The 24,567-nt window shown below is 52.9% G+C and overlaps 1 protein-coding gene across 2 annotated transcripts in view; it reads right to left on the minus strand.

The window, feature by feature from the left end:
* Positions 1–5,829: 5,829 nt before the first annotated feature.
* Positions 5,830–24,567, minus strand: part of ethe1 (ETHE1 persulfide dioxygenase) — a 76,102-nt gene continuing 57,364 nt past the window's right edge. For both annotated transcript variants that reach the window (XM_072468948.1, XM_072468947.1), the window contains exons 6-7: positions 7,041–7,157; positions 5,830–6,178 (exon numbers count right to left, since the gene is read on the minus strand). In XM_072468948.1, the coding sequence (XP_072325049.1) occupies positions 6,108–6,178; positions 7,041–7,157 (188 nt within the window). In that variant the 3' untranslated portion in view covers positions 5,830–6,107. The remainder of the gene's footprint in view (positions 6,179–7,040; positions 7,158–24,567) is intronic.

Here is a 24,567-nt window from a genome sequence, read left to right on the forward strand (position 1 = left end):
CGCCTATTGGAAGGGGGTACACTTGATCTTGCGGGAACCAGGCAGCTCACAAATTTGTTAACAGTCGTATGCCCCCGACCGCACGGCACCCTCATGGACATCGTGGGCCCCACCAGCTGCCGACTCCAGCTTACTGCAAGCTTGCGCCGCGTAGCAGCCAGCCAACCCTGGGGGGCCCAAATGCTATTTGTGTGGGCAGAACAAACACCCCCGGCAGCGCTGCCCGGCGCGGAGCGCAACCTGCAACGGATGCGGAAAGAAGGGACACTTTGCTGCTGTGTGCCAGGCCCGGTTGGTCGCCGCTGTTTCAAGGCTCAGCGTTCCTACACCCCCCATGTGCGACACGGGCGCCGCCATTTTCCTCCTTGCCAGCCATGTGCAGCCCCTGGGCGCTGCCATTTTCTTCTCCACAGGCCACGTGCGGCGCATGGGCAGAGGTGGGGGAGGACGTAGAGCCGGAAGTTGCTAACTCTACGCCTTGGACGGTGAGGGTCGCGATGCAGTACCTCCGGAAGGGTCTCTCTCACTCACACTGAGACATTCACATTTGTGCATGCACTCACGCAGGTATATATTCAAATTCACACACTCAAATGACACACCCACTCATACACATATACATACACACACCACTCAGACACACACATACCTACACACATTCCCTCACTCACACTCATGCGTACACACACACATACTCATTCATACATACACACATACTCATTCATACACATACGCGCATACTCATACATACAGATGCACTCATACATACAGATTCACAAATATACACACACACACATATACACACTCACACACATACACACAGGTGCACACTCAATCATATACACACACTCATGTACGCACACACACTCATACGTACGCATACGCATCTTTAATGCTGCCTGCCATGGGCGCCGCCATCTTCGTCGCCATTTTGGACGGTGCCTCAGGACCCCTTCTCGTCGGGAAGCTCGTCTGGCCGCTCATCGCCTGCCACCACCGCTGACCAGCCCGGGGCCTCCCAGCATCGGCCGCAGCTCGCCTCGATCACCCTGGACCAGTCCCGACCCCGCAACCTCACAACCGCGGCGTCAACGGTGAAAATCGACGGGCACAATACGCCCTGCCTTTTTGACTCCGGGAGAACGGAGAGGTTCATCCACCCCACGACGGTAAGGCGCTGCTCTCTCGCGGTACACCCCGTTACCCAGAAAATCTCCCTGGCCTCCGAATCCCATTCCATGGAAATCCGGAGGTACTGCATCGCGACCCTCACCGTCCAAGGCGTAGATTAGCAACTTCCGGCTCTCCGTCCTCCCCCACCTCTGCGCTGCCCTATTACTCAGCCTGGACTTCCAATGCCACCTTCAAAGCTTAACTTTAAAATTCGGCGGACCCCTACCCCCCCTCACCGTATGCAGCCTCAAGACCCTTAAGGTCGATCCACCTTCCTTGTTTGCGAACCTCACCCCGGATTGCAAACCCATCACCAGCAGGAGCAGATGGTACAGTGCCCAGGACAGGACCTTCAGCAGGTCGGAGGTCCAACGGCTTCTGCGGGAAGGCAACATTGAGGCCAGCAACAGCCCCTGGAGAGCCCAAGTGGTAGTAGTAAAGACTGGGAGAAGCACAGGATGATCATTGACAACAGTCAAACCATTAATTGGTACACGCAGCTCGACGCGTACCCCCTCCCACGCATATCTGACATGGTCAATCAGATTGCACAGTATCGGGTCTTTTCCACAGTGGACCTGAAGTCCGCCTACCACCAGCTCCCCATCCGCCCGGAGGACCGCGAATACTCTGCGTTCGAAGCAGATGGCCGCCTCTATCACTTCCTTAGGGTTCCCTTTGGCGTCACTAATGGAGTCTCGGTCTTCCAACGTGAGATGGACCGAATGATTGACCGGTACGGACTGCGGGCCACCTTCTGTAGCTAGACAACGTCGCCATCTGCGGCCACGATGAGCAGAACCACGACGTTAACCTCCTATAAGTTCTCCACACCGCCAAACTCCTTAATCTCACGTACAATAAGGAGAAATGCATGTTCCGCACCAACCGCTTAGCCATCCTTGGCTATGCCGTGGAAAATGGAGTTCTAGGCCCGACCCCGACCTCAAACAGGCAGGCCCGTCGGCCTTCTTTTCCCGCACCCTCCATGCCTCTGAAATCCGGCACTCCTCTGTGAAAAAAGAGGCCCAAGCCACTGTGGAAGCTGTGCGGCATTGGAGGCATTACCTGGCTGGCAGGAGATTCACTCTCCTCACTGACCAACGGTCGGTTGCCTTCATGTTCAACAATACACAGCGGGGTAGGATCAAAAATGATAAGATCTTGAGGTGGAGGATCGAGCTCTCCACCTACAATTACGAGATTTTGTATCGCCCCGGGAAGCTCAACGAGCCCCCTGATGCCCTATCCCGCGGTACATGTGCCAGCGCACAAGTGGACCGACTCTGGGCCCTCCACGATGGCCTCTGTCACCCGGGGGTCATCTGGTTCTTCCATTACATCAAGGCCCGCAATGTGCCCTACTCCATTGAGGTCAGGACCATCACCAGAGACTGCCAGTTCTGAGCAGAGGGCAAGCAGCACTTCTACCGGCCAGATCGAGCTCACCTGGTGAAGGCCTCCCGCCCCTTTGAGCGCCTCAGCATGGACTTCAAAGGGCCCCTCCCCTCTACCGACCGCAACATGTACTTTCTGAACGTGGTCGATGAGTACTCCTGGTTTCCTTTCACTATCCCATGCCCTGATATGACTTCTGCCACGGTCATTAAAGCACTCCACAGCATCTTCACTCTGTTCGGTTTCCCCACCTATATCCACAGCGATCGGGGATCCTCCTTTATGAGTGATGAGCTGCGCCAGTTCCTGCTCAGCAAGGGCATTGCCTCGAGCAGGACGACCAGCTACAACCTCCGGGTAAACGGACAGGTGGAGAGGGAGAACGGGACGGTCTGGAAGGCCGTCCTGCTGGCCCTACGGTCTGAAAATCTCCCGGTCTCCCGCTGGCAGGAGGTCCTCCCCGACGCGCTCCACTCCATTCGGTCGCTCCTCTCCACCGCGACTAACGAAACCCCCCATGAACGTCTCTTTGCCTTCCCCAGAAAGTCCACCTCTGGGGTCTCGCTCCCAACAGGGCTGACAGTCCTTGGACCCGTCGTCCTTCGCAAGCAGGAAAGAGTCCACCTTCGAAAGAGTCCACCTCCTGCACTCAAACCCGCAGTACGCCTACGTGGCGCACCCTGACGGGCGCCAGGACACAGTCTCCCTCCAGGACCTGGCACCTACTGGATCCCCACCCATGGCCCCCGACCAGACACCCCCCCCCAACCCCCCTTCAGTTGCCCCATTCAACTCTGCGCCACTCACACTCCCCCCAGATCACCTCATCACAGCCCCCACCCCAGCAGGATCCGTCCTCCCACTGGTTCCGCTCAGGTGCAACAAAGACGAGGACAACACGCTCCCGGAGTCACAGGCGGCCATGTCGGTGCCCACATCACCACCAGGACTGAGGCAATCACAGCGGAGGATCAAGGCCCCCGACAGACTTAACTTGCAAAATTTTTCCACCACCCCCGCTGGACTCCTTTTTTAACAGGGGGTGAATGTGGTAGTCACCACTAACTGTATTAGATGTAGTACGGTAAGATTCATATACTAGAGGTACATGGGTCAATCCCTGCCTGCTGGCTCCGCCCAATAGGTGGTGTATAAATGTGTGTACTCGCCAGTGCTGCGGCCAGTCTAGTAGCTGCTACAGGGGGCACCACATCTTTGCTCAATAAAGGCTCGATTATTCACCACTCTCGTCTTTGTAGTAATTGATAGTGCATCACTGTACTATCTCATTGTCTGAGGGAGGGTCAGTAAAATGTTTATCCTGCCAGCCTGTTCCGTAACTGTCCTGGAATTGTCTCGGGGGACAAGGTAGAGGGAGCTTTACTCTGTATCTAACCCCGTGCTGCACCTGCCCTGGGAGTGTTTGATGGGGACAGTGTAGAGGGAGCTTTATTCTGTATCTAACCCCGTGCTGTACCTGTCCTGGGAGTGTTTAATGGGGATAGTGTAGAGGGAGCTTTACTCTGTATCTAACCCTGTGCTGTACCTGTCCTGGGAGTGTTTGATGGGGACAGAGCAGAGGGAGCTTTACTCTGTACTAACCCCGTGCTGTACTTGTCCTGGGATTGTTTGATGGGGACAGTGTAGAGGGCGCTTTACTCTGTATCTAACCCCGTGCTGTACCTGTCCTGGGAGTGTTTGATGGGGACAGTGTGGAGGGAGCTTTACTCTGTATCTAACCCCGTGCTGTACCTGGCCTGGGAGTGTTTGATGGGACAGTGTAGTGGGAGCTTTACTCTGTATCTAACCCCGTGCTGTACCTGTCCTGGGAGTGTTTGATGGGGACAGGATAGAAGGAGCTTCACTCTGTATCTAACCCTGTGCTGTACCTGTCCTGGGAGTGTTTGATGGGGACAGGATAGAGGGAGCTTCACTCTGTATCTAACCCCATGCTGTACCTGTGCTGGGAGTGTTTGATGGGGACAGTGTAGAGGGAGCTTTACTCTGTATCTAACCCCGTGCTGTACCTGTCCTGGGAGTGTTTGATGGGGACAGTGCAGAGGGAGCTTTACTCTGTATATAACCCCATGCTGTACCTGTCCTGGGAGTGTTTAATGGGGACAGTGTTGAGGGAGCTTTACTCTGTATCTAACCCCGTGCTGTACCTGTCCTGGGAGTGTTTGATGGGGACAGTGTAGAGGAAGCTTTACTCTGTATATAACCCCATGCTGTACCTGTCCTGGGAGTGTTTAATGGGGACAGTGTTGAGGGAGCTTTACTCTGTATCTAACCCTGTGCTGTACCTGTCCTGGGAGTGTTTGATGGGGACAGTGTAGAGGGAGATTTAATCTGTATCTAACCCCGTGCTGTACCTGTCCTGGGAGTGTTTGATGGGGACAGTGTAGAGGGAGCTTTACTCTGTATCTAACCCTGTGCTGTACCTGTCCTGGGAGTGTTTGATGGGGACAGTGTAGAGGGAGATTTAATCTGTATCTAACCCTGTGCTGTACCTGTCCTGGGAGTGTTTGATGGGGACAGTGAAGAGGGAGATTTAATCTGTATCTAACCCCGTGCTGTACCTGTCCTGGGAGTGTTTGATGGGGACAGTGTAGAGGGAGCTTTACTCTGTATCTAACCCTGTGCTGTATCTGTCCTGGGAGTGTTTGATTGGGACAGTGTAGAGGGAGCTTTACTCTGTATCTAACCCTGTGCTGTACCTGTCCTGGGAGTGTTTGATGGGGACAGTGTAGAGGGAGCTTTACTCTGTATCTAACCCCATGCTGTACCTGTCCTGGGAGTGTTTGATGGGGACAGTGTAGAGGGAGCTTTACTCTGTATCTAACCCCATGCTGTACCTGTCCTGGGAGTGTTTGATGGGGACAGTGTAGAGGGAGCTTTACTCTGTATCTAACCCCGTGCTGTACCTGTCCTGGGAGTGTTTAATGGGGACAGTGTAGATGGAGCTTTACTCTGTATCTAACCCTGTGCTGTACCTGTCCTGGGAGTGTTTGATGGGGACAGTGTAGAGGGAGCTTTACTCTGTATCTAACCCTGTGCTGTACCTGTCCTGGGAGTGTTTGATGGGGACAGTGTAGAGGGAGCTTTACTCTGTATCTAACCCCGTGCTGTACCTGTCCTGGGAGTGTTTGATGGGGACAGTATAGAGGGAGCTTTACTCTGTATCTAACCCCATGCTGTACCTGTCCTGGGAGTGTTTGATGGGGACAGTGTAGAGGGAGATTTAATCTGTATAAAGTGTGATTGTCGAAGATTTTATTTCAACAGTGGAAGCAATCATGTACAGTATATTCTGATTTTCGTGTTCTCTCGGTGATTAAAGAACAAGGAACAGATCGAATAAAGATTCAAAGGCTGGCCTGAACTCCAGGCAGGAACATATTCGAATTAGAATCGACGCAGCTGATGAATCATCTGACATTTGACGTCTTCGGCCATTGTCGCAGCTGGCAGCTCGTTCTCTTGTGGAGTGCCTGATGGTGATTGGTCAGTGAGGCCCTGCAGGTCAGAGTTGCATTCTATGTCCTAGGGCCTAGCGCAATAGGGTCATCCTGGATTCCACATCGTATATTGGCAGGAACAGCAACGTCTGTACACGTGAGAGGCAGAAGTTGAGCAAATATTAACCAGTCAAATAGGAGGATCCTGCTGCACTGGACTGCTACACTGTCGCAGGGCCAGTACTGGAGAAGTGGGGCACTGTCGCAGGGTCAGTACTGAGGGAGCACTGCATAGTTGCAGGGTCAGTACTGAAGGAGTGCTGCACTGTCACAGGGTCAATACTGAAGGAGTGCTGCACTGTCAGAGGGTCAGTACTGAAGGAGCGCTGCACTGTCAGAGGGTCAGTACTGAAGGAGTGCTGCGCTGTTGCAGGGTCAGTACTGAAGGAGCGCTGCACAGTTGCAGGATCAGTATTGAGAGAGTGCTGCACTGTCAGAGGATGAGTACTGAGGGAATGCTGCACTTTCAGAGGGTCAGTACTGAGGGAGTGCTGCACTGTCAGTGGATGAGTACTGAGGGAGTGCTGCACTGTCAGAGGCTCAGTACTGAGGAAGTGCTGCACTGTTGGAGGGCCAGTACTGAGGGAGGTCTGTCTGCCATCTCGGGTGGGTGGAAAAGATCCCACTGTCACTATTTGGAAGGAGGGGAGTGCAGGGGGGGGGGGTTCTCCCAGGTGTCCTGGTGCCAATATATATCCCTCAAGCAACATCACTGAAAAACAGACAATATGGATCAAGTCACATTTTTGTTCGTGGGATCCTGCTGTTGTAAAAGTAGCCGCTGCATTTCATACATTACAGCAGCAGCCTTGCTCCAACAAATGTCCCTTGTTGACTGGGAAAGTGTTTGGGAAATCCTGAGGGATAATAGGCGCTCGAGGAATGCAGGCTCCCTCTGCAATCGCTGCAGTTATCTGTTTCGGTGCTTGAGGGGGACTGAGGGCTACTCACCAATCTGTGCAGGCTTCGGCAGATTCAGATTGTTCATTAATTCAATGAATTCTGCTAGTGGTTTTGTAAAACGCCGGTTGAGTTTCCGCTCCTCCTCCACAGTCGTCACGGTCTGACCTGTCAAACAAACACAGTCAAATTGGTGACCGCTGGAAGCATAAGTCTCTGTTTGGAACAGGACGAGGCCCATTCAGCCTCCTTGAGCCTGTAACACAAGAACAGGAGGAGGCCCCATTCAGCTCTTTCGAACCAGTTACTCAGTAATAGGAGGGCCCATTCAACACCCCCCGAACCTGTTACACAGGAACAGGAAAAGGCCCCATTCAGCCCTCTCCAGCCTGTTACATAGGAACAGAAAGAGACACATTCAGCCCTCGAATGTGTTACACAGGAACAGGAGCAGGCCCCATTCAGCCCTCTCCAGCCTGTTACATAGGAACAGGAAGACACACATTCAACCCTCGAATGTGTTACACAGGAACAGGAGCAGGCCCCATTCAGCCCTCTCCAGCCTGTTACATAGGAAGAGACACATTTAGCCCACTTGAGCCCATCACACAGGAACATGAGGACATCCATTCAGCCTCTTGAGCCTGTTTCACAGGAACGGGAAGCCACATTCAGCCCTCTCGTGGCCAGCACACAAGAACAGGACAAGGCTGCATTCAGCCCTCTCAAGCCTGTTTCACAGGAACAGGAGACGGCCCCATTCAACCCCCTCAAGTCCGTTGCACAGGAACAAGAGGAGGCCCCATTCAACCCTCTCCGTGCCCAATACACAGGAACAGGAGAAGGCCGCATTCAGCCCTCTTGAGCCTGTTACACAGGAACATGAGGAGGCGGTGGTGTAATGGTATTGTCGCTGGACTAGTAATCCAGAAACCCAGGGTATTCATCTGGGGACCCAGGTTCGAATCCCACCACAGCAAGTGGTTGAATTTAAATTCAATAAAATATCTGAAATTAAAAGTCTAATGATGAGATTGTCAATTGTCGTAAAAACCCATCTGGTTCATTAATGTCCTTTAGGGAAGGAAACTTGCCATTCTTACCTGGTCTGGCCTACACGTGACTCCAGACCCAAAGCAATGTGATTGACTCTTAAATGGCCTCTGAAATGGCCCAGCAAGCTGCTCAGTTCTATTCAACTACAAAAACACAAAAAAGGAATGAAACCGGACAGACCATCCGGAATTAACCCAGGCACCAAAACAACAACAGCAAACCCAGCCCTGTCAACACTGAAAAGCCCTCCCTACTAACATCTTGGAGCTTTGTGCCAAAGTTGGGAGAGCTGTCTCACAGACTAGTTAAACAACTGCCTGATATAGTCATACTCACAGAATCATATCTTACAATGTCCCAGACACCACTATGACCATTCCTGGGTATGACCTGTCTCACCGTCAGGACAGGCACAGCAGAGGCTGTGGCACAATGGTGTGCAGTCAGGGGGGAGTTGCTCTGGGAGTCCTCAACATTGACTCTGTACTCCATGAAGGTTTATGGCTTCAGGTCAAACATGGGCAAGGAAACCTCCTGCTGATTACAAAGTACCGTCCACCATCAGCTGATGAATCAGTGCTCCTCCATGTTGAACACCACTTGGAGGAACCACTGAGGGTGGTAAGGGCACAGAATATACTCTGGGTGGGGACTTCAATGTCCATCACCAAGAGAGGCTCGGTAGTACCACCACAGATAGAGCTGGCTGGGTCCTAAAGGACATAGCTGCTAGACTGGGACTGCAGCAGGTGGTGAGGGAACCAACAAGAGGGAACAACATATTTGACCTCATCCTCACCAACCTGCCTGTTGCAGATGCATCGGTGACCACCGCACTGTCCTTGTGGAGACAAAGTCCAATCTTCACATTGAGGATACCCTCCATCGTGTTGTATGGCACTACCACCATGCTAAATGGATAGACTTCGAACAGATCTAGCAACTCAAGACTGGGCATCCATGAGGCACAGTGGGCCATCAGCAGCAGCAGAATTGTACTCAGCCAAACAGCATAAACAGCATAAGCAGCAAGTAATAGACAGAGCTAAGCAATTCCATAATGAACGCAGCAAACCTAAGCTCTGTAGTTCTGCCACATCTAGCCGTGAATGGTGGTGGACAATTAAGCAACTCACTGGAGGAGGCGGCTCCACAAATATCCCGATCCTCAATGATGGAGGAGCCCAGCACATATGTGCGAAAGACAAGGTGGAGGCATTCGCAACAATGTTCAGCCAGAAGTGCCAAGCAGATGTCCCATCTCAGTCTCCAGTGCAGCTGCAACACTGGCAGCTACCGGGCAATGTGGAAAATTGCCCAGATGTGTACACAAGAAACAGATGAAATCTAACCCAGCAAAATCCCAGCCTAATAGTCAACTCTCCATCTTCAGTAAAGTGATTGAAGGCATCATCAACAGTGCTATCGAGTGGCACTTACTCAGCAATAACCTGCTCACGGAAGCTTAGTTTATGTTTTGCCAAGGTCACTCAACTCCTGACCTCATTACAGCGTTGGTTCAAACATGGACGAAAGAACTGAATGCCAGATGTGAGGTGAGAGTGACTGCCCTTGACACCAAGGAGTCAATGGGGTGGGCAGCACGGTGGCACAGTGGTTAGCACTGCTGCCTCACGGTGCCGAGGTCCCAGGTTCGGTCCCGGCTCTGGGTCACTGTCCGTGTGGAGTTTGCACATTCTCCCCGTGTCTGCGTGGGTTTCGCCCCCACAACCCAAAAGATGTGCAGGGTAGGTGGATTGGCCACGCTAAATTGCCCCTTAATTGGAAAAAATGAATTGGGCACTCTAAATTTATTTTAAAAAAGGATCAGAAACTGAATTGGACTAGCCCCATTAATACTGTGGCTACCAGGGCAGGTCAAAGGGTAGGAATCCTGCGGCGAACAACTCCCTTCCTGATCCCCCAAAGACTGTCCACCATCTACAAGGCACAAGTCAGGAGTGTAACGGAATACTCTCCACTTGCCTGGATGAGTGCAGCTCCAATAACATTCAAGAAGCTCGATACCATCCAGGACAAAGCAGCTGCTTGATTGCTGCCCCTTCCACAAATATTCAAACCCTCCATCACTGACGAACAGTGGTAGCCGTGTGTACCATCTACAAGATGCACTGCAGTAAAGCGCCACGGTTCCTTAAACAGAACCTTCCAAACCTATGACTGATGCCATCCAGAAGGACAAGGGCAATAGATACCTTGGAACCCCACCACCTGGAGGTTCCCCTCCAAGTCACTCACCACCCTGACTTGGAAATATATCGCCGTTCCTTCATTGTCGTTGGGGCAACATCCTAGAACTCCCTCCCTAATGGCACAGTGGGTGCACCTGCACCTCAAGGACTGCAGCGGTTCAAGAAGGCACCTCATCACCACCTTCTGAAGGGCAGCTAGGGATGGGCAATAAATACCAGCGACGCCCACATCCCGTAAATGAATTTTTTAAAAATCATCTTCAAACCTCTCGATATGAGATGACTCCTTAATCTTCCAGACCGGAGTGTATACAGTTCTGGCCTGTGAAACATGTCCTCGGAATTTAACCTTTTCAGCTTCGGGATCATTCTGGTGAATCTTCCCTATGCACCCCCTCCCACCCCCCCTCCTCTCCCCCCCTACCCCCCTGCTCCCCCCCCACCCCCCTCCTCCCCCCCCCACCACCCCCCCTCTCCCCCCCACCCCCCTCCTCCCACCCCCCCACCCCCTCCCACCCCGTCGGGCGACGGACGTAGTTGATAAGACCAGGAGCTCAGTGAGAGGGAGAGGAATGTGTCCGAACATGAATTATGGGCATTCACCCAGAGCAGTGTCTCAGTTCCTGAAAGTATACCGAAAGTAGTGTGTGCCTGGGAGGAAAGATCCGTGCCTCTGATTCCTGATGGATTGGAATTCCCCACTCGCAATCCTTCAAACTGTCACCATTAACTCATTCCTGTTCTCGTTTTCAACATTAATCTCTCCCCTCACCTCCATCCCTCAAAGGGGCGGTGTCTCTCCCCTGTCAGTATATCCACCTTCCCTCAGGCACGGTCCGTGGGGGGGGGGGGGGGGGGGGGGGGGGGGGGGGGGGAGTTGGAGGGAGAGGCTGCCCCCATTGAGACTGTCTGCCAGGCATTGGGAAATCACAAATGGTTTTCTGTTCTAAATGTGAACACACAGATATAAAATAAGGGGGGGGGGGAAAACGTGGAAAAATGTGAGGCAATAGTGCCAACCAGAATTGGGATTCATATAGGGGACCTGTGATCGGAGGTGAGATTTTTAAGATATTGTGATGGGATGTGTGGTGTGCTGGAATTCTTATATAGCTTAAATTTTGTTAAAAGAGAGTAAATAAGGTGGTTAAGGATAGTCATGGCAGGAGAGCTTGCACCTGCAATACGCTCCTCCTATACTATGTGGCAAATAATGGAAGCTTCAGTTGTCCCTGGTGACTACATGTGCAGGAAGTGTGTCCAACTGCAGCTACTGGCTAACTGCAATTCGGAGCTGGAGCGGAGAGTGGATTCGCTGTGGGATGTCCGCGATGCTGAGCAGGTCATGGATAGTGTAGCACCGTCAATATGACGCGAGGCAGGTTGAGGTAATGTCAATTGAAGGCTTTATTAAGCAGAACTTTATCCCCAGCAGCGTGGTTACAGAATGCAGCTGCTGAGGGAAATGGAGGGAAAAGCTGGGTTCTTATACGGGCATTTCTGGGTGGAGTCCAGTAGGTGGCAGATCCTATCAGGACCTGGCATCCCTCCACCAATAGCCTGTCGACACGTGGTGTACCGTATTTCCCCTAATACATACCACCACATTCACCCCTTGTTGAAAAAGAACCCGGCGGGATGGTGGTTCGCATGGTGGTAGGGGTTTACAGAGTCGGTACTGTGCCATAACTTTGAACAAAACACAAAATTATCGCTTCAACTGGGCCAACGGGCCAAACAGGGTCGGCATGATGCCATAACTATAACAAGACACAATAACTGAAAACGTTGAGAGTTAAAGTGATTTAATGAGCCGGATGGGAACCCTGGTCGTCCTTTCCGATCATCTCGGGCGTGTTGGTGATGGCGCTGGCTCGAGTCCCGTCAACTCTGGGAGCGTAGCGCTGTCCCCTGTGTCCTTACTCCTGGGCGGGTCTGGGAGGAGAACCGAACCCCCCGGGAAGGGGGTGGCTGCGGGATGAACCGTCGGGAGTGAAGAGGTGGTGATTGGCATTGGGGGGGTGTGGGTAGCTCCGGCGGGCGCCTGGTCTCGCAGGGAGACCGTGTCCTGTCGGCCATCGGGGTACTCCACATAGGCGTATTGTGGGTTGGCGTGAAGGAGATGCACCCGTTCCACCAACGGATCTGACTTGTGCGCCCGCACATGTTTCCGGAGCAGAATGGGTCCCGGAGCTGCTAGCCAGGTCGGAAGTGGCGTTCCAGAGGAGGACTTCCCAGGAAAGAGGAGGAGGCGCTCGTGAGGCGTTTGATTCATGGTGGTGCACAGCAGGGACCGGATAGAGTGAAGGGCATCCGGGAGGACTTCCTGCCAGCGGGAAATTGGGAGACTCCTAGACCAGAGGGCCAGCAGGACGGCCTTCCAGACCGTTCCATTCTCCCTTTCTACCTGCCCGTTCCCCCGGGGGTTGTAACTGGTCGTCCTGCTCGAGGCTATGCCCTTGCTGAGCAGGAATTGACGCAGTTCGTCACTCATAAAGGAGGACCCCCTGTCGCTATGGATACAGTCGGGGAAACCGAACAGTGTAAAAATGGTACCGAGGGCTTTAATGACCGTGGACGCTGTCATGTCGGGGCAGGGGATGGCGAAAGGGAAACGGGAGTATTCGTCAACGACGTTCAGGAAGTACGCGTTGCGATCGGCGGAGGGGAGGAGGCCTTTGAAATCCAAACTGAGGCGTTCAAAGCGTCGAGAGGCCTTAACCAGGTGCGCTCTATCTGGCCTGAAAAAGTGCGGTTTGCACTCAGCGCAGACCTGGCAGTTTCTGGTGACTGTTCGGAAGTCCTCGACGGAGTAGGGGAGGTTGCGGGCCTTAAGGAAGTGGTAGAAACGAGTGACCCCCGGGTGGCAGAGGTCCTCGTGGAGGGCTTGTAGACAGTCCACTTGTACATTGGCACATGTGCCGCGAGATAGGGCATCGGACGGCTCGTTCAGCTTTCCGGGACGGTACAAGATCTCATAATTGAAGGTGGAGAGTTTGATCCTCCACCGCAAGATCTTGTCGTTCTTGATCTTGCCCCGCTGTGCATTATCGAACATGAAGGCAACCGACCGTTGGTCAGTGAGGAGAGTGAATCTCCTACCGGCCAGGTAATGCCTCCAGTGTCGCACAGCTTCCACTATTGCTTGTGCCTCCTTTTCCAATGAGGAGTGCCGGATTTCTGAAGCGTAGAGGGTTCGGGAGAAGAAGGCCACGGGTCTGCCTGCTTGGTTGAGGGTGGCCGCCAGAGCTACATCCGATGCGTCGCTCTCGACCTGGAAGGGGAGGGACTCGTCGATGGCGCGCATCGTGGCCTTTGCGATATCCGCTTTGATGCGGCTAAAGGCCTGGCATGCCTCTGTCGACAGGGGAAAAGTAGTGGACTGGATTAGCGCACGGGCCTTGTCGGCATATTGTGGAACCCACTGGGCGTAATAAGAAAAGAAGCCCAGGCAACGTTTCAGGGCTTTGGCACAGTGGGGGAGAGGGAACGCCATGAGGGGCGCATGCATTCAGGGTTGGGGCCTATCACTCCATTACGCACTACGTAGCCCAGGATGGCTAGACGATCGGTGCGGAACACGCATTTTTCTTTGTTGTAAGTGAGGTTCAGGGCGTGAGCGGTCTGGAGGAATTTTTGGAGGTTGGCGTCGTGGTCCTGCTGGTCGTGGCCGCAGATGGTGACGTTGTCGAGATACGGGAACGTGGCCCGTAAACCGTGCTGGTCAACCATTCGGTCCATCTCTCGTTGGAAGACCGAGACTCCGTTCGTGACGCTGAATGGAACCCTTAAAAAGTGGTATAACCGCCCGTCTGCTTCGAAGGCAGTATAGTTGCGGTCACCGGGACGGATGGGGAGCTGGTGGTAGGCGGACTTGAGGTCCACGGTGGAAAAGACCTTGTACTGTGCAATCCGATTGACCATGTCGGATATGCGGGGGAGAGGGTACGCATCTAGCTGAGTGTACCTGTTGATGGTCTGACTATAGTCGATGACCATCCTCTGTTTCTCCCCGGTCTTAACGACTACCACCTGGGCTCTCCAGGGACTGTTGCTAGCCTGGATGATGCCTTCCTTCAGCAGCCTCTGGACTTCGGACCGGATAAATGCTCGGTCCTGGGCGCTGTACCGTCTGCTCCTTGTGGCGACGGGTTTGTAATCTGGGGTGAGGTTCGCAAACAAGGAAGGCGGTTCAATCTTGAGGGTTGCGAGGCCTCAGACGGTCGGTGGGGGTATAGGGCCGCCAAATTTAAATGTTAAACTCCGGAGGTTGCATTGGAAGTCCAACCCTAGGAGTGTGGGCGCACAGAGATGGGGGAGGACATACAGCCGGTAATTTTGGAACTCCCTCCCCTGCACCATGCAGAACCCCGTGATCTGAACGGAGTGGGATCCCGCCGCCAGGAAAATTTTCTGGGTGCTTGGTCGAATTACGAGGGAACAGCGCCTTACCGTGTCCGGATGAATGAAGCTCTCCGTGCTCCCAGAGTCGATAAGACACGGCGTCTCGTAGCCATTCACTAGGACTGTAGTGGTTGCAGTCTGGAGCGTCCGGGGTCGCAACTGGTCGAGGGTCGTCGAAGCCAGACGTGGTTGTTGAAGTTGAGCATCGTAGTCAGGCAGTATGTGGCCGTCTGTGTCGGGGTCCTTCAGCCAAGATGGCGGCGTCCACGGATCGAGCGCAGTCGGGGGTGGACTAAATGGCGGCGCCCATCTCTCCCTCGTGGCGTCCGGGGTCCGTTGGTCGCACGTGGATCGCTGGGGGGGCTGGGTCTGAGGTCCCGTTTCTTCCCCGGAGATAGCGGCGACCCCGCGGGACTTGCACACTGTCGCGTCGTGGCCCTTCTTCCCGCAGCTTTTGCAGGTAGCCACGCAGGCCGGGCAGCGCTGCCGAGGGTGTTTCGGCTGGCCGCAAAAATAGCAGCGGGGCCCACCCGGTTGGTCTGGTGTTTTGGCAGCGCAGGTTTGCGGGGGTGGGGGGGTGTCGGAGAGTCGACCGCAGCGGGGGTCCACGGAGCCCAAGGGGCTGTAGTGCGGTCGGGGGCGTAGGCGCGGGCGTTACACGAGGCCACATCGAGGGATGCCGCCAGGGCTCGAGCTTCTGTAAGTCCCAGAGATTCTTTCTCCAGAAGCCTCAGGCGGATCTGGGAAGAGGCCAAACCTGCCACATACGCATCGCAGACCAGGAGCTCTGTGTGTTCATTCGCTGTTACCGCCGGGCAGTTGCAGTTTCGACCCAGGATCTGCAGGGCGTTATAAAACTCGTCCAGCAATTCCCCCGGAAATTGCTGTCGTGTAGCGAGCTGGTAGCGAGCAAAAACCTGGTTGGCGGGCCAGATGTAGATATCCTTCAGCGCGGCGATGGCACCAGTGAAACCGTCCTCGTCCTCGATAAGAGAGTAGACGTCAGGACTCACCCTGGAATAGAGAACCTGCATCTTTTGTTCGTCTGTCGGTGTGCCGGGGGCCGTTCGGAGGTAGCCCTCAAAGCATGCCATCCAGTGTTTGAAGATAGAGGCCGAGTTAGCTGCTTGGGGTGCGATGCGCAGGCACTCTGGGGTGATTCGGAGCTCCATGTTCCCACGTCGTTTTCTTCAATTTAAATTCTGCTTAATAAATTGTAGCACCGTCAATATGATGCGAGGCAGGTTGAGGTAATGTCAATTGAAGGCTTTATTAAGCAGAACTTTATCCCCAGCAGCGTGGTTACAGAATGCAGCTGCTGAGGGAAATGGAGGGAAAAGCTGGGTTCTTATACCGGCATTTCTGGGTGGAGTCCAGTAGGTGGCAGGTCCTATCAGGACCCAGCATCCCTCCACCAATAGCCTGTCGACACGTGGTGTACCGTATTACCCCTAATACATACCACCACAGATAGTAAGTTCAGTGAGGTGGTCACACCACAGGTGACCACCAGGCAGAGTAGAGGAAGGCAGGTAGTGTAGGAGTCCCCTGTTGCCATCCCGCTTTCTAACTGATATACCATTTTGGATACTGTTAGTGGAGATGCCTGTGGGGGAAAGCAGTGGCAGCCAACTTCAGGGCCTCATGGGTGGGTCTGCTGCAGAACAGGGGAGGAGGAAGAATGTCTGGGCTTTAGTGGTAGGATATTGAATTGTAAGGGCAGCAGACAGGCATTTCTGTGGTTGGAAAAGAGACTCCAGGGTGGTATGTTACCTCCCTGGTACCAGTGTCAGGAATGTCACTGAACAGCAACAGGGCATACTGAAGGTGGAGGGAAACAGACAGATATTGTGGTACATATTGTGATAGCAATGATATAGTCAGAAAAAGGGATGAAGTCCTGAAAGCAGAATTTAGGGAGCTAGGATGCAGATTTAAAAACAGCACCCAAAGGTCGTAATCTCTGGATTACTTCCAGTGCCACGTGCTAGTGAGTATAAAAATAGAAGGTTAGTCCAGATGAATGCGTGGCTGGAGAGGTGGTGCAGGAGGGAGGGCTTCAGATTTCTGGGACATTGGGACTGTTTTAGGGGACGGTGGGACCTGTAAAAGGCAGACGGTTTGCACCTGAACCAAAATGGGACCAGTGTCCTTGCAGGGAGGTTTGCGAGTGCTGTTGAAGAAGGTTTAAACTAACTTGGCAGGGGCCTGGGATCCTGAGAGAAGGTTCAGCTGGGATAGCTGCACAGCTAAAATTAGACAAGACAACTAGTGAGTCAGGAAGGCATAGAATGTCTAGATCAGTTAAGTCACAAGGGAATTTGGCAAGATTGGATGGTATTTATTTTAATACAAGGAGTCTGACGAACAAAGCAGATGAGTTGAGAGCACAAATTAAAACATCGGGGTATGATGTCACTGCGGTCACCGACACATAGTGGAGAGAGAGGCAAGATTGGCAGCTCAATATTCCAGGATACAGGATCTTCAGGCGAGATAGGGAAGGAGATAAAAGAGGGGGGGTCGCAATTTTGATTAGGGAATCAATTACAGCAGTAAGGAAGGACGGTACCTTAGAAGGCTCTTCAACTGAAGCCATATGGGTCGAACATAAAAACCAAAAAGGAGCTATCATATTGCTGTGAATGTTCCAAAGGCCGCCTGAAAGTGCGAGAGAAATAGAAGAGCAGATATGTAGGCAAATTTCAGAGAAAAGTAATAGGGTAGTGACAGTGGGGGATTTCAACTTCCCCAATATTAACTGGCGAAGCCAAAATGTGAAAGGTTTAGAGGGAGTGGAATTGAAATTCCAAGAGAACCTTTTGAGCCAGTAGGTACAAGAGACGGGGCGGTCCTGGACTTATGTTCCGGTAACGAAGCTGGGCAGATGGTTGAAGTGTCAGTGGGGGATCATTTTGTAGACGGTGACCATAACTCTGTTAGATTCAAGATTATGGAAAAGGACAAGGATGGGCCCGAGATCAAAATTCTAAACCGGGGGAAGGCCGATTTTAATAAGAACAGATATGATTTGGCCAGAGTCGACTGTGAGCAGATGCTTTTAGCTAAATCTGACAGAACAGTGGAACGCATTCAAGAGGAAATAGGAAGGGTGCAGGGCCAACATGTTCCAATCAAGATAAAGGTTGGGACCGACAATCCCAGTGCACCTTGGATATTGAGGGATATGCAGCATTGAATAAGGAGAAAAAGGAGCTATTATGGCAGGTATCGAGGGCTCAATAAAGCAGAAGCCTTCGAGCGATATAGAATGTGCAAAAGGAAACTTAAAAAGGAAATTAAGAGAGCAAAAAAGGGACATGAAAGGATACTGGCATGTAAAATAAAAGAAATCCTAAGGTGTTTTGCAAGTACATTAAGTGTAAAAGGATAGGGCAGCACGGTGGTGCAGTGGTTAGCACTGCCACCTCACGGCGCCAAGGACCCGGGTTCGATCCTGGCCCTGGGTCACTGTCCGTGTGGAGTTTGCACATTCTGCCCGTGTTTGCATGGGTTTCACCCCCACAACCCAAAGATGTGCAGGTTAGGTGGATTGTCCATACTAAATTGCCCCTTAATTGGAAAAAATGAATTGGGTACTCTAAATTTTTTTTTTTAAACGGTAAAAGGATAACTAGGGAAAGAGTAGGGCCCATTGAGGACCACGGTGGTAATTTGTGTGTGAAGCTCGCGGGTGTAGGTAGGGTTCTCAATGAATACTTTGTGTTAGTGTTCACTCGTGAGAAGGACAATGAGGGTATAGAAATCAGGGAGGGGGTCGCGATTTTGGTCAACAAACGGGTGCAATTTGAGGCGGGCAGCACAATCTCGAATGGGGGAGGCAGATTTGTCATGGTGAGTGGCAAGCTTGAGGGGATGAGGGTAGTTTTGGTCAATGAATATGCCCCGAATTGGGATGATGTGGATTTTATTAAGAGACTGCTGGGGAAGATACCTGACCTGGACTCGCACAGACTGATTATGGGAGGGGATTTTAACACAGTTTGACCCGGCCTAGACCGGTCGTGCTCAAGAACGGGTAAGGTGCAGGCAATGGCGAAAAAACTGAGGGGGATCATGGAGCAAATTGGGGGGGGGGCTGATCTATGGCGGGCTAGTCTGCCGAAGGGGAGGGAGTTTTCGTCCGATTCACATGTCCATAAGGTGTATTCCCGAATTGATTTTTTTCATCATGAGCAGGGATTTGTTAGCGGGGGTGACGGACGTAGAATATTCGGCGATCGCTATTTCGGACCATGCTCCACACTGGGTTGATCTGCAGGTCTGCAAGGAAAGCTTTCAGCGCCCTCAATGGAGGCTGGAGGTCGGTTTGTTGGTGGACGAGGCGGTGTGTGAGAGGGTGAGGAAATGTATGCAAAACTACCTGCAGGTCAATGACACAGGGGAAGTCTCAGCTGCGGTGCTCTGGGAGGCGCTGAAGGCGGTGGTGAGAGGGGAGCTGATTTTGATCAGAGCACATAGGGACAGGACAGACAGGGCAGAAATGGACAGACTGGTAAGGGGATCATACAGACAGACAGGAGATAGGCAGAGAACCCGAGGGAAGAGCTATTAAGGGAATGACTAAGGCTACAGACCGGGTTTGGGGTGTCGTCCACAGGTAAGGCTGTGGAGAAGCTTAGGAAGACGAGGGGTGCGATTTATGAGCACGGGGAGAAAGCCAGTAGAATGCTGGCACAGCAACTGAGGAAGAGGGAAGCGGCCAGGGAAATAGGGAAGGTAGTCGACAGGGGGACGGGGGGACGGGGGGGACGGGGGACTTGCTAGGGGATCCGGCGGGGTTGAACCCCCCTCCCCCCGCGGGGCCGGAGGGGATGTGACTCTTTCTGGATGAACTGACCTTCCCAAAAGTGGGCAGTGGATTGGTAGATGGGTTGAGGGCCCCAATCAGAACTGAAGAAATATTGGTGGGCTTGAGGGCCACCCAATCGGGTAAAGCCCGGGGCCGGATGGGTATCCGATGGAGTTTTACAAAAAGTTCTCCAAGATAGTGGGGCCAGTGCTGGCTCGGGTTTTTAATGAGGAAAGAGACAGAGGGGTATTACCCCCGACGAAGTCACAGGCCACCATTTCCCTGATATTGAAACTGGACAAAGACCCGGAGGCATGTGGGTCCTATAGGCCGATCTCTATGCTCAACGTAGATGCTAAAATTCTGGTCAAGCTCTTGGCGGCTAGGATAGAGGACTGTGTGCCAGACGTCATTATGGAAGATCAAACCAGGTTTGTCAAGGGCAGGCAGCTGGTGGCCAACCTAAGAAGACTGCTGAATGTGATTATGATGCCCCCGGAGAGTAGGGAGGTAGAGGGAGTTGTGGAATTGGATGCCGAGAAGGCTTTCGACCGGGTTGAGTGGGACTATCTATGGGAGGTGATGGGACGTTTTGGGTTCGGGGAGGGCTTTATCGACTGGATCAGACTGTTGTACCAGGCTCCGGAGGAGAGTGTGAGGACGAACAGGACAACATCTGACTATTTCAGACTATCGTGGGACAAGGCAGGGGTGTCCCCTCTCCCCACTGCTGTTTGCGTCAGCAATGGAGCCGCTGGCAATTGCCCTCAGAGCTTCTAGGGGCTGGTACGGGGCCAGGAGGGTAGGTTGAGGGGCTGCCATTCAGGTTAGTGGGGGACAGTTTTAGATACTTAGGGATACAGGTGGCGCGGGACTGGGACCGCCTGCACAAGTTGAACTTGTCTCGGTTGGTGGAGCAAATGAGGGCTGAGTTCCGGAGGTGGGGTGTGCTCCCACTGACACTAGCGGGGAGAGTGCAGACGGTGAAAATGACGATCCGCCCGAGATTCCTGTTCGTCTTCCAGTGTCTCCCCATTTTCATTCCACGGTCTTTTTTCAAGAAGGTTAATAAAATGATTATGGGATTTGTGTGGGCGGGAAAGTCCCCGCGGATGAAGAGGGTGATGCTCGAGAGGAACCGAGGGGAAGGGGGGCTGGCGCTGCCAAACTTTAGTAATTACTACTGGGCGGCCAACAAAGCTATGATAAGGAAGTGGTCGTGGGTGCGGGGTCGGTTTGGGGGCGAATGGAGGCCACTTCGTGTAGGGGGACCAGTTTGACGGCCCTGGTTACGGCACCACTGCCGCTCCTGCCGGCACGGAACTCCACCAGCCCCATAGTGGTGGCGACTTTGCAGATCTGGGGCCAAAGGCACGTGGGGGGAATGGGAGCATCGGTTTGGTCCCCAATTTGCGACAATCACCGGTTTGCCCCGGGGAATATAGACGGTGGGTTCCGAACATGGCGGAGGGCTGGGATTGAGAGGATGGGGGATTTGTTCTTGGACGGGAGCTTCCCGAGCATGAGGGCGTTAGAGGAGAAATTTGGGCTGGTGAGAGGGAATGAGTTCAGGTACCTGCAGGTGCGGGACTTTCTACGCAGGCAGATTCCATCCTTCCCACGCCTGCCACTTAGGGGGATCCAGGACAGGGTAGTGTCCAGTGGATGGGTGGGGGAGTGGAGGGACTCGGATATATATAAAGAACTTATGGGAGCAGAGGAGTCACAGACCGAGGAGCTGAAGCTTAAGGGGGAAGAGGAGCTCGGAGGTGAGATGGATGAGGGCTTGTGGGTGGAGGCATTGAGCAGGGTAAACGCGACCGCAACATGCGCCAGGCTCAGCCTGATTCAATTTAAGGTTGTCCACCGGGCCCACAGGACAGTGGCCTGGATGAGTAAATTTTTCGGATTGGAGGACAGGTGCACCAGATGTTCGGGAGGGCCGGCGAACCATGTCCACTTGTTTTGGGCATGCCCAAAACTCAGGGGGTAGTGGCAGGGGTTCGCGGATGTTATGTCCCGGGTACTGAAAACAGGGGTGGTGATGAGTCCAGAGGTGGCTATTTTTGGGGTTTCGGAGGACCCGGGAGTCCTGGGGGAGACAAAGGTCGACGTTTTGGCCTTTGCTTCCCTGGTAGACCGGCGACAAATTCTGCTGGCATGGAGGGACTCAAAACCTCCGAAGTCGGAGGCCTGGCTATCAGATATGGCGAGCTTTCTCGGTCTGGAGAAAATTAAGTTAGCTCTGAGAGGGTCACTGTCAGGGTTCGCCCGGAGGTGGCAACCATTTATCGACTTTTTGCGGCAAATTAATCGTCAGGTTAGGGGGGTGGTTAGGCTGGTCCTTGTGGGAGGGGAGCTGGGTTTCTTGCACTGTAATGATTGTTTTTTGCACACTGTTTTATATTATTGTTGTTTATTGTGGCTAAATGTCTTAATAAAATTGTTTATCAAAAAAAAAGAAATCAGGGAGAAGGCCTGTAATAAAATTAAAGAGATTAACATAGACAGAGGGGAGGTTCTGAGTGGTCTAGCAAGCTTAAATGTAGACAAATCTCCAGGACCAGGTGAAATGTATCCCAGGCTGTTGAGTGAGGCAAGGGAGGAAATAGCAAGGTTGGCAATAATTTTCAAATCCTCGCTGGCCACAAGAGAGGTGCCAGAGGACTGGATGATAGTCAATGTGGTACCATCATTCAAGAAGGAAAAAAGTGATAAACTAGGAAATTACAGGCCAGTCAGTCCAACCTCAGTTGGGGAAGGGGGGGGGGAGGGGGAGACTATTGGAAGCAATTCTGAGAGTCATAATTCTGCATTTGGAGAGGCAGGGATTCATTAAGAACAGTCAGCGGAAAGGCGGCACGTGGCACAGTGGTTAGCATTGCTGCCTATGGCGCTGAGGACCCGGGTTTGAATCCCAGCCCTGGGTCACCCGTATGGAGTTTGCACATTCTCCCCGTGTCTGAGTGAGTTTTACCCCCACAACCCAAAGATGTGCTGGTTAGGTGGATTGGCCACGCTAAATGGCCCCTTAATTGGAAAAGAAAAATAATTCTCTACTCTAAATTTATTTTAAAAAAGAAGATATGGAATCAATTGAGGAGGCATTTTCGGGTGGAAGGGATGTCGGTGCTAACGCCGCTGTGGGAGAATCATGGGTTTGAGCCGGGGAGATGGATAGTGTATTCAGGAGGTGGAGGGACGTGGGGCTGGTCAAGGTGAGGGATCTGTATTTGGAGGAAGGGTTCGCCAGTCTGGAGGAGCTAAGGGAGAGGGTAGAGCTGCCGAGAGGGAGTGAGTTTAGGTATCTACAGGTTCGGGACTTTGCACAAAAGGTCTGGAGGGGGTTCCCATGGTTGCCGGGATACACCCTGCTGGAGTGACTGCTGCTTCTGGATGTGGAAGGGGAGGGAAGAATTGGGGATAGATATAAGTGGCTGGGGGAGCAGGGAGGCGAGCGGATGGTGAAGATCAAGGAGAAATGGGAAGGGGAGTTGGGAGGGGAGATCAATTGGGGAGTATGGAGTGAGGCACTGCATAGGGTAAACGGGACCTCTTCCTGTGCAAGGAGAGTCTGACACAGTTTAAGGTGGAGCACAGGGTGCATTTGACTCGGCCGAGAATGAGTGGGTTCTTCCAGGGGTTAGCAGGTGAGTGTGAGAGGTGTGGGCGGGGGCCAGTGAAACACGTGCATATATGTTTTGGGGTTGCAATAAATTGGGAAGATTCTGGGCGGTCTTAGCCAGGATAGTGGAGGAGGTGGTGGACCTGGACCCTTTGGTGGCGATATTTGGGGTTTCAGAGAAGCCAGAGCTCATGGAGAGGAGGAAGGCCAATGCACAGTGGTTAGCATTGGGGTAGAGGCTTGGTTGGGTGACCTGTACGACTTCCTGCAATAGGAGAAGATAAAAGTATGAGTTAAGGGGCTCTGCAAATGGTTTGAGAAAAGCTGGGGGATGTTTGTGACCGTGTTTGAAGAGCTGTTCGTTACAGTGGGGAGAGGGAGGGGGGATGAAAAAGGGGGTAAAATCTATACAGACTGTATAGTTGATTGCTGGGAAGTATGTTTCCCAGTGTGTTTAGTTGTTGTAACCTGTTTTGATACATGTTTGATACATACCAGGCCAGTTGCATGCTCCTCCTGTAGGATGTGGGTGGTGAGGGATACCACCGGTGTCCCCGCTGACTATACCTGCGGGAAGTGCACCCAACTTCAGCTCCTCAAAGACCGTGTTCGGGAACTGGAGCTGAAGCTGGATGAACTTCGGATCATCCGGGAGGCAGAGGGGGTGATTGAGAAGAGTTACAAGGAGGTAACCACACCCAAGGTACAGGACAAGAATAGCTGGGTTACAGTCAGGGGGAGAAAAACAAACAGGCAGACAGTGCAGGGATCCCTCGTGGCCGTTCCCCTTCAAAACAAGTATACCGTTTTGGATGCTGTTGGGGGGGGGTGACCTACCGGGGGAAGGCCCTAGCGGCCAGGTCTCTGGCACTGAGTCTGGCTCTGGGGCTCAGAAGGGAAGGGGGGAGAATAGAAAAGCAATAGTTGTAGGAGATTCAATGGTTAGGGGAATAGATAGGAGATTCTGTGGTCGCGAGCGAGACTCCCGGAAGGTATGTTGCCTCCCGGGTGCCAGGGCCAGGGATGTCTCGGATCGTGTCTTCAGGATCCTTAAGGGGGAGGGGGAGCAGCCAGAAGTCATGGTGCACATTGGTACCAACGACATAGGTAGGAAAAGGGGTGTGGAGGTAATAAACAAGTTTAGGGAGTTAGGCTGGAAGTTAAAAGCCAGGACAGACAGAGTTGTCATCTCTGGTTTGTTGCCGGTGCCACGTGATAGCGAGGCTAGGAATAGGGAGAGAGTGCAGTTGAACACGTGGCTGCAGGAATGGTGTAGGAGGGAGGGCTTCAGGTATTTGGATAATTGGAGCGCATTCTGGGGAAGGTGGGACCTGTACAAGCAGGACGGGTTGCATCTGAACCAGAGGGGCACCAATATCCTGGGAGGGAGGTTTTCTAGTACTCTTCGGGAGGGTTTAAACTAATTTGGCAGGGGAATGGGAACCGGATTTGTAGTCCAGCAACTAA

This window comes from Scyliorhinus torazame, chromosome 12, assembly GCF_047496885.1.
Source record: "Scyliorhinus torazame isolate Kashiwa2021f chromosome 12, sScyTor2.1, whole genome shotgun sequence".
Lineage (NCBI taxonomy): Eukaryota > Metazoa > Chordata > Chondrichthyes > Carcharhiniformes > Scyliorhinidae > Scyliorhinus > Scyliorhinus torazame.